Source organism: Macrotis lagotis, chromosome 7 (assembly GCF_037893015.1).
Source record: "Macrotis lagotis isolate mMagLag1 chromosome 7, bilby.v1.9.chrom.fasta, whole genome shotgun sequence".
Lineage (NCBI taxonomy): Eukaryota > Metazoa > Chordata > Mammalia > Peramelemorphia > Peramelidae > Macrotis > Macrotis lagotis.
In genome coordinates this window covers 139697309-139708398 of record NC_133664.1, presented here as the reverse complement: position 1 = coordinate 139708398, position 11090 = coordinate 139697309, and the positions used below count along the sequence as shown (strand labels likewise).

General features: G+C 32.6%; 1 protein-coding gene across 5 annotated transcripts in view; it reads right to left on the bottom strand.

Moving 5' to 3' along the window:
• Positions 1 to 305: 305 nt before the first annotated feature.
• The window catches only part of TFEC (transcription factor EC), a 92229-nt gene continuing 81444 nt past the window's right edge, over positions 306 to 11090 (bottom strand). For all 5 annotated transcript variants that reach the window (XM_074193860.1, XM_074193861.1, XM_074193862.1 and 2 more), the window contains 2 exons: positions 6875 to 7022; positions 306 to 5950 (listed from right to left, as the gene is read on the bottom strand). In XM_074193860.1, the coding sequence (XP_074049961.1) occupies positions 5570 to 5950; positions 6875 to 7022 (529 nt within the window). In that variant the 3' untranslated portion in view covers positions 306 to 5569. The remainder of the gene's footprint in view (positions 5951 to 6874; positions 7023 to 11090) is intronic.

Below are 11090 nucleotides of genomic sequence, written 5' to 3'. Positions count from 1 at the left end.
ACCATGCTTCCTAGTTATTTGGCAACATTTTAGAACATTTGCCATACATTAAAGTCTTAACAGCAGGAATAAGCAGATGGCAAGGGACCCTATTAAAGAAAATATCAATTATTTTCATTTGGGAAGTATTGGATCATAATGTGTTATTATGGACTAAGTATTTATCAGTTGTCAAGTGTTTCATCAGTTCACTATTCTCTTCTAAGCCTCAGCCTGTATTTTTCTATTATTTAGCATCGTGAATATAGGAAGATAAAATAAGACAGATACAAAAAGTGTTTTTTAAAAATCTATTATTTAATTGAATATATAACAAAATATCAGCACATTATAAAAAGGCATTTTATAAAGATTGCATTATGTATTAAGGCAATCTATTCTTGTACATTTACTTAGAAAACAACATACTGTGATTTAAAATGAAAAATTACAATAATTACAAAATTCTACAGTTTTATAATAATATAAATGCTTTCCCTGATCTAACCAACTTAAGTAAATTAAAATTACAGTCACTTTACATCAGCCATTCATATGTATAGCCCTATTAAAGTCAAAGATTTTATAATGGCATTCTTATTAAGATTAAATGACTGAATTATTTTTAGTCTCTTATGCAATGAACAACTATGTTGCTGTTGATTTAGATGTTTGAATTGGCTGTAGCTTTTCAAACAATAACCACATAGAAAGCAGTAAAATAATTTCTTTCTTTTTAAATACATATGCATTTCATGAATTAAATGTGAGGATATTTTGATTTTTTCTTTTAGTATCATCATCTTTTTTTTGGTTTTTGCTCGATGACCCTTGCTTTCAAATATCTGTTATACAACACAAAATATTTTTCATTTACTTTATAAACAAAATTGTTAAAAATCCAGAATTATTTCTTCCTGGGAATACAATCATAGAAATACAGAAGCCTTTCACTTCTTCTTAGGGCCTGAGTCATAAATGAAGAAACTGCAGTTTTTACAAAGAATTCATCAGTAGAAAAGATATGGAAAATAATTTGGATATATGCTATTACACATGTAAATCCCTTGTAAGGAAAAGGTGAGAGAAAAAAAATCGATTTATATATGTAAAGTGGTAGACAGCAGTATCTCCTTTCTAAATTGGATGGGTACTAGGAAAGATTTAGCCCACCCCACCTTGGAATGACTTTCTCTGAGAGTTTCTGAAGTTCAGTAGCACACCCCTCCCCATTCCCCCCCTTTCTGAATCTCCCAGGGAAAATGTACTGCAGCACCATTTTAAGGACAGAATTTTTTTTCTCACTTCCTGACCAGACTATTCCAGTTTCACCTTAAAATAAATCACACAAGTATTTAAAGTATGGGGATGCACAATGACTAATGAACCACAGAGTAGTTTCTACTATTAATCATAAAGGGTACATAATTTAAAGCATAATAAATCATTCATCAGGTCATATACACACCAAAAAAAGCTCATTATATAATGTTCTTTCTATAAACTATTGAAATCGGTATAATTTTAGGTCTCTCAAATTCAAATTTTAATGCACTGGTCTTAGAGAAATAGTATATTACACTTTTTCAAAGTTAAAATTTGTCATTATGAAGAATTTTTCTTTTTTTTTGAAGAGTGGAAGATGTCACAAAGAGTCACACTGTCTCAGATTCTGACTAGGTAATCCTGAAGACTGTCAAAGTGACACATTTGCAAATATCTATATGCTTTGTCCTATTTAGATAACATGAAAACAAAACAGATTTTTCAGATGCATTTTCATCTTTTTTGTCTGGCATCACTACATCATTAAACAAAGACCCTTAGATGTATGAGAATGGCCATAAAGCCTCTAGTGGATTGGAATCAAAAGATTTTTGTTTAGTCACGTCTGACTCTTCCTGATCCCATTTGGGGTTTTCTTGGCAAAGTGGCAGAGTGGTTTGCCATTTCCTTCTCCAACTCATTTTACAGTTGAGGAAACCTAGGCACATGGAGTTAAGTGACTTGCCCAGAGACACATAGCTAATAAGTATTTGAGTCAGGATTTGAACTCAGGTCCTCCTTGACTCTAAGTCTAGCTCTCTAGCTGCCCTTGCTGAATCAAAAGGACCCAGATTCAAGTCCTGCCTCTAATAAATGCTAGTTGCATGGCTGTGGATAAATCATTGAACATCTTAAGACATCTCCCAAAAATTATACATTTCAGAGAAGGTGCCAGATAAACACTGGTCTGAAGGACTTTCCTACACTAGAAGTTCCCCACATCAATGAAATCAAAGTGGTATAGATGGACATATTATTTCTGAATCTGGGAATAGTGTATGTATATGATTAAAAATATTATCTAATAAAAGCCCCAATTGAACAAAATATAAAGAAGCTTTTCTTACTCCAAGAAAGCAATGCCTTAAATGCTATGAATTGGCTTATGGCTATAAAAATGTCTATTCTCTGACTTCAGTCATCAAAAACACAATTAAAAGATATTACTATGAATCCTGAGCTAACCAGCCAATGAAAATCAGGGAATATGCAGAGCAAATCAAGCTGAACAATTTAAGATGTGTCAGTATTGCTTTCCCATAGGTTTAAAATCCAATGTAGGGAAAGGCAACTTGAAAATTTGAGGTAGGAAATGGGAAGAGAAGAGCAAGAGAAAAACCTATTTGGCATAGCTCAATTCACTTCATCATTTCTTTTTGTTATTTATTCTTTGGTGTTCCTTTATCTACACATTTTTATCTACAACTCCTCCCCCACCTCACGATCCCTGCTCTCCATTTCACTGGCCTTGACACCCTGCTCTCCATTTCACTGGCCTTGACACACCCCCCACTCTTCCTTTGCCACATCCTTAAAAACCCATTACCCATTTTACAATTCCTCCACTGCAATTATAATCCCGTGGCAGTCACTGTTGCCCTGGTTATTAGTGCCATCCCTAGTCCTCTTTTGGGCATGCTCTGCTTTCAATTCTTTGAATGCAGTCCTTATTAGTAGTAGTGATTATGAGAAGGAACAGTTGCTAGTACTATTTCAACATACTGCAGACACCTTGAACCAGCAAAGGCAGGAGGGATGACAATGTTTTAATGTTTTAAGTCCATGGATCTCAAGAGAATAAAGAGAACAGAAAACAGTCCCTACCTAACAAGTTGTTCCTCATCATTCTAAATTATGAATTTCCTCCTTTTCACTTGAGAATGTCAAATTAATGACCAGGTTTTCATACTCAAGATAAATCAACAAACATTAATTAAATGTCTACTATGTGGAAGGTCTTGTATTAAATGTTTTCACAACCTGGAACATTGATTTTGTAAATACTTTTACAAAGTATTTACTTTTAATACTTTTCTTTTATCTCATTCTAATATGAAAATGCAGATCAGAAAAATTGTATCTGTTTTTGAGTTCCCCTGAGGAAATTAAGTTCACTACTTCTAAAGTCAAGACCTGAATGAGACTAAAAATAAAAAATAATTTCTTTTTGGTTGTGGGAAAGGAGTAGAATGGATCAAAGAAACTAAGTGTAACTCCTTCAAATTGCCTAAGATCTCAATTACAGGAATATTCCCAACTCAAAATATAGACTGAATAGTGTTATATGCCTGTATTTTCCAGATGAAGAATATATATTTACTCACTCAATACAACAAATATCTATAAAGTATTTGTGATGAGAGATAAAATAAAATCTCTTTAGTTGATTCATAAATGTATGGTTCCTGATATTATGTAGTCCAGCAATTTTGTAGGAAGTAATAATTTTATCATATCTAAACTCTTCTGTCTGTTTTTTAAGGCCTTCCATAATTTCTTTCACCCAATCATACATCCTTATTTCCTAGTATTTTCTGAAATGTACATTTAACTCTAATCAGGTCAGGAATGTCATTTTCTTTCCCTCTTTGACTTGCTCATATTATTCTATCTACTCTCTATGATATACCACACCAACAACAGCAATCATTGTTCATCTTCAAGGTCCAAAAAGTTCCAACTCTTTCTTGAAGTCTTCCTAAGCTGTTCTCTTTTTCACTGATCTTCTCTTTTGACTTTGTGCAGCAATTGAAACCTCTACTATGTATTTAAGATCTTAATTATATTTTGTCCTATATCGATTCATTTATATTACTTTAATTGCCTAGAGTGTAATCTTCCTGATGGCAGAGTCCAAGTCTTATACTTCCCCCTGTTTCTTTGTGATAAATAACAAAGTGCTAAGTATTGAACTTTTGCTAAATACTCATTAAAAAGTTGTCAATGTTGCTTGCTGAAATTAACTAAGTATACCCTATTAGTCTTTTTGGAAACTGCAAGCCTTAAAATCCAAGAGATACTCAGAAGATACAAATTTGCATGAATTAATACAGTAATCCCAAATCACAAAATTCTCCAAGTTCTTTAAAAGACAATACTTTCCTCTAGGAATGGGTAGAGACTAGTTTGTTTTAAAATCTATTGGTTCACCCCTTATTTTCTAATTATTTCCATTAATGACTACTCAGTTAACAACTGATGTTAGTCACAATCATAAATTTTAAAATGTGGACTATTAAAGAAACACTTGAAATAATAACTTACTGCTAATCAAAATTTAATGACATTTCCTTTAATATACCTCTTTTCTTTCCTGATAAGAAAAGAAAAATGTGATTTCTCATGCTGACTACAAAGTCAGAAGGGTAAACAAACAAAACAAAATGAATAGCATCAGTTTATTTTTTGACAGTCATTTTAGAGATGATGCTATATAAGCTCACTTTTTAAAATGCTATGAAAAGTGGTGAAATGGGAAAATTATGTATCAAGTTCTTTGTTTTAGACTAAATGCATCTATCATTCATTAAACTGTGAAGTTTTGAGAACAAATGAAGTGAAAATGACCAGAAGAATTATGAATTGTTAAAGTTCTTGGGAATTTTCGGTATTTTGCTTTGGAAAATGTCCTGTATTTACTGTAGATTTGATTCTGATTATCCAGGGGCAGATGTATTGCTTTGTAATAGGCCTTCATTTGGCTATGGGCTCTCATTAGCATGTCCACCAGAGGGCAAGGGGAGTCAATGAACCATAAATCTGTCAATCTTGCTACTCTTAAACTATTTTTTTTTTAATGTTGAGCAATGGACAAGAATGAAATGAATGACTAAGTAGAAATTTGTAGTTTTCATTGACTGTTACTGATTCTGTCCATAAGCACTTAACTCATTTTCTACTTTCAAAGTTCAGTGCAGTTCCAAAGTAGAAATCTATATCTTATGTTTACTTATTAGTTATAATTTTCACATATCCTTTACTGGGAAACCATTTCAAAAGTGACTGAAAATTACAGACAGAAAGAAGTATTCATGCAAATTAGATAACTTTAGCCAAAATTATTTCTCCAACTTAATTTTGCATACTCTAGCAGTCTCATCTTTTGCTTCATCACTCCTCAAAACCCAGTTTGCCATGAACAACTTACTTTCTTACAAAAATTAAACCTCAGTGATTATTACCCAGAGCATTATCATGTAGCACCAACAGAGAATTTCTTCCCAGTTTGAAGACTGGCTCTCTTCAGTTTTTTTTCCTTTTATTTTTATAGCTCATCTCCATCATCTGTGCTAAAACTACTTCTCCTACTGCTCTCTTTGGATACTGTAGGTGAAGTGGCAGATAGCAGAGGATCTGTTCCGAATGGAGATATTGAATCATCCAATAATATATGATCCAATCTTTGTTCCTCTTTCAAGGCAGCACTAAATGATAAATCAGTAAAGTGTGACAGGGGATAAGAAAAAGCCATGGATCCATCATAGAGGTCAGATCTTGATCCCTGAGCCAGAGTCAATTCTTGGGAATAATCTCCTGATTTATCCTCTAGATAGGTCTGATGATTGGTGGTATGGGTAATCAAATCAATTGCATTATGTGAAGATATGATTGGTAGACCATGTGCCTGAGCCTGTATTTCCAGTTCCTGTAGGTGGAAATAAGAATTCGATAAGTTCTTTGAAAGTAAATGTTACAATTTAATGTTCCCCAGAAAAAGACCCATATGATTAATAGATATTCATACTGTGAATTATTATGCTATTAAACAACATAACTATTAAAATTCTGCCCCTACTCCAATGATAGAAACCAGTCTATTTCTAATTGAAAAAATAAGAAAAAGAAAAAATATTTAGCAGTCTTCTTCTCATCAATCCTGTTGTGCCTTGGAAGCCTAAGGACACAAGTCAGTCCCATTTTACCACAGAGTCTCTTGAACTCTGGAAAAAATTTATGATTTATATTTATATTTACTGAATACCTTCCCACAATGATCCCACAACAGTTTTACTTAAAGTCAGCAAATACTTTGCTTGGCAATAAGCATCCCATCATAAAGGGAAGGAAAAAACGTTGAGGGGTAAGAATTATGAAAATCTATATCCTGATAACTTGTGTCACATGTAAAGGTGATGAGTGGCTTAATTTTACCTGGCACAACATACCCTGAGGCAAAGCAAACCATAGAAATGTTACAAAAGGAAAAAGATAGGGAGAATTTAGTGTCCGATATTATTTTGTGAAATAAATGTATTACTTAGTATAATCCATACATACATGTGTGTCTGTGCCTATGCCTTTTTAACAAGAAATATGCTGTGTGAATGAGTTAGTAACATATTCCCAAAATTTTTCTCTCCTTTAAGGACATCATGATTTTGACTTTTATAACCAAAAACCAACTGAAACAATGTGCTTTATGAACTTGCAAAGGCATTTGAAATTGTCCTTCAGAGAGGAGGAAAAAAGTGAACAAGGAAAAAAAAAATAAATGAGGCCAATGAATAAAACTGATGACGGGAAAATGGTGCATAAGCTTCGCGGTTCATGGCAACATTCTTATAAAAACCTGAATTCGAAGTAGAAGCTGTCGGTTAACCAGCTCTAATTTCTTCTGCCTGTGTTCTAATTCTCGGGCTCTCTGTTGTTCTTTTTGTAGCCACTTGATGTACTCCACTGATGCTTTTAAAATAGTTCCTTTGTTCCAGCGCATATCACTGCGGAATGTAGAGATAACCTTTTCACAATTGTGCATGTCAGCAGAATTCATAAGAACTTACAAAATCTTTTACATTAATATGAAATAATGATTTACATGACTATTATTCACTCTTAGATATTATTGCTTCTGAATAGAAATTTTAATAGAATAGTTAAGAAGCCCTTATATAGTAAAATTAATCCCTGAATGAAAATAAGTGTCAAAAGAAAGTAATAAAGTGACTTTTTGTGGGAGAGCTAAATGCAATATCATGATTCTACCATTACAGTTTTTATATTTTTAGTGAAAATTGCTTTTATTATTAACTCTGAGATTAAAATCTATGTGCAGTATTTCTGCATTAATGAAGTAGGAAATGTACATTACTGAGGACTTAAGCCTAAATTTTTTAAGATCATTTCAAATATACTACTCTTTTTACCTGACTTTCTAATAAGGTTGCTTTTATGCTTGTTAGGAAAAAATAATATAAAAGGTCCATACCAGTGCTGATCCTCATTGATTGTAGAACAGACAAATCACACACTATAGTAATTTAGTATTATATCACAACTAAAGCAAAACTTTCTTAAATGATTTAGTAAAACTTTCCTTATGAAATGAAGTAAAATTGTTGAAAATGCTAGATACTTTTTTGAAGCCAGATATTTGAAAAAGGCTAAATGATATAAACAACAATAGACTCAAAATTATGGAATTCTAGAGAAATCAGGGACCAGAGATTAGTTTAGCTTATCCATGCCTCTTTGACAGATGAGAAACCGGGGGCCCAGGAAGGTTGTGATTTGTCCAAGGTCAAGTACATTAATTAGTGGTAGAAATAGCATTTAAAACCATAGCACCTCCTGATTCCTAGTTCAATTTGCTTTCCACTAAAACACCCTGCCTCTTACTTCTTGTTCATCTTTTAGGTTTGTATGAAAGAAATGTACATTTTATTAAAACACATATATTTTTATTACAGAAGAAATTCCAAATCTGAAAACATGGAACAGACCATAGATTTTAATTTCTGAGAACATCTATCAGTACAGTCAAAGCCTGATGAATATTTGCATATATAGACACTAGAAAGTGGGCTTATATCATGTGGCATATTAAGCAGATCTAGTGAAAAGGCTTGCTGAATTTGATAGATAGTAGGGATTTTTTAGTGCAGCATAAATAAACAAAATAATAATAAAATAAAATTGTATTTCTTTCAGTTCGTGTCTTTTGAGGCATACTAGATTTCACTCCCACATAACATATGAATCACACTGAAACAGTATATAATCTTCAGAAGGGTGTAGCATGTAGAATAATTTCAAATGAATGATTTCTGTATTATGTGTAGACAATATATGCCCTATATACCCAATGACTTTACCAACATACACCTAATTACTTAGCTGTTGAAAGGAAAATGCTTTTAAAAAAATCACAAAAAGATTCTTTGGTTCCCTTCTTCATAGATGCTCTGGAAAAGTGTCCTCCACATTACAGAGATATGGGGGAAGCCACAATTTCTGTCACTTATTTTTAGGAGCATGATATCTTTTGGTCTTATGATACCAAACCCTCCGACATTTGTACTATACAGTAGAGTGTGCATCATGGCACACCAATACAAAAAAGTGCTAGTGTCACAGAGATCTTTGTTGGAATTTCATTCTTGCAATTTGAGGCCACCTGTGTGACCTTGGACAAATCATTTAACTTCCTTGAGTCTCCTTTATCTCATTAATAAAAGGAGAGGGTTGGACTAGATAGTTATAAGGTTCTTTCCATTTCTGAATCTATTTTCCTAATAGATGAATACTGGCCATTTTTTATGTTGCAAATGGCAGGATCTGTGGTTGGAAAATATGGTAGACTCCAGACTTAAAGATGTAAGTATGAGCAGAGAAGTCAAAAATGCTAATTCTTGAATGATCTCCCCTTTCCCATGCTAAAACTAAATCTCCTTTGTTGATTTAGAGGCTTTGTTACATGATTTAAATCAAAATAAGACTTTCAAAATGGTTGAAACTATGTAACTATAGAAAAAATATATGGAAAAGAATTAGTTTTTATCTTCAAGGGTTACAAAATAAATTATAAAAATAATTATAAAATAAATTAAAAAACACTAACTTTAAAATTGACATCCCTTTCTTAAAAGAAAATTCTATTAGGTTTTTAATTTTCACCTGTCACTTAAAGGAATTTTAAATAGTTAGTTGATTGGTGATTGTTCTTCCTTCTGAGAAGAGGACCAAAATGACATCACTGTGTTGGATTCAAGGTACAATGTGCCTAATTGTAGCAAAACTCTGAAGACTTTACCATATGTCAGGCACAACTAGTCTATATGAACATTTGGAGTGGAGATGTCTCTAAATTTGTCCATGTTTCTTTTGAGTTACTGCAGTTCTGCAAGTAGTAAACAATGAGTGGCATCTGATTGCTCTGTAATGCTAAATCTTTTCTAAAATGATGGCTCAATGGGGGCAGCTAAGTGGCATAGTGGATAAAGCACCGGCCCTGGAGTCAGGAGTACCTGGGTTCAAATCCAGTCTCAGACACTTAATAATTACCTAGCTGTGTGTGGCCTTGGGCATGCCACTTAACCCCATTTGCCTTGCAAAAACCTTAAACAAATAAATAAATAAATAAAAATAAAATGATGGCTCAAGATGGTATAAATAACTATCCAAAATCATTTTTGAAAAATAAAATTTTTTGAATTTTGAAATTAAATTTTGAAAAATAAAATAAAAAATAAAATTTCCCTCAGAAATTACAGTACTTTTCAATATTTAAAAGCATAGTTTTACTCCTGCCACTGTCACTCCCATTTTTCATAAAACTCAAGTCTAAGGTAATTTATAGAGACAGTATAGGACAAAATAAATCAATTTCATGTATTTAAATTAATCAATTTTTTATTATGGTTATTGTCTAGTATCATGAGGAAAAACCAACAAATATATTGAATGAGAATTCTTTTTTTTACTTTGTCATCATTTAAACAACCTAAGAAAACAAAAACAGATGGGAGAAAATTCCTAAAGATTGAAAAAAACCTTTTTTGGTGTTAAGACAGCTCCCACAAGACAAGTTTAGGTGGTAGAGATTATAAAACAGCTTTCTCATTAGTAAAGGTACTGTTATATGGTATATTTTTATCTGGTATATGTTACATGCTATATTTTTATCATATCATATTTCTTACCTATAAGCTTTTTTGCTTATAATTCCATATTTTATTTTCAATGAACTATCAAAAGATTCACATAATTATAAGATATTTTGAAATAACACTGCTCTCAGAATCAAAAGATTTTGGTTCAAAAATTGATACGGGTTATTTATCATCTAAATAATTGGGGTCAATTCATAATTTCTCTGACCTTTGGTTTTTCTACCTATAAAAGTAAGATATGTACCCCAAAGAGTCAGTATGGCTTAGTGCATAGAAAGTTGACCCTAAAATCTTGAAAACCATCCATCTGACACATACTGCCTTTATGACTCTCCAGAAAATCGTTATATCCATCAGTACCCTAGGCAATTCACTCCCACTGATCTTGTTCAGTCATCTCTGACTCTTCATGTTCCCATTTGGGGTTTTCTTATTAAAGATCTTGGAGTGGATTGGCATTTCCTTCTCCAGCAAGTGTTTTGCCCAGGATTGCACCTTTAGTAAATGTTTGAAGTCAGATTTGAATTCAGGTCTTCCTGACTTGCAAACCTGTTTTTTATTTGCATTACTGAAGTTCTCCATTGGAAACTCTTCACACCAGCAAAATCACAGGTATTTGCATGTATATGTATGCATGTGAGTATCCATCCATAAGAAGATATGCATACACATGCACATAGATATATGTAAAGTTGATCCCAAAGGCAGTTCAGATGCAAAGCAAGAAATGTTTAGGATGATAGGGAAAAGAGTTTAGGTTGCATTCAGTAGGCAACAGAAGACCATTTGAACTATGCTCTGCATTTGGAATATTAGAGAAATAGGTAAGCTGGAAGCAAAATCTATTTTATAAACTTTTCCCCCAATAAAATAGATTTTGTATATGAACAGTTAGGA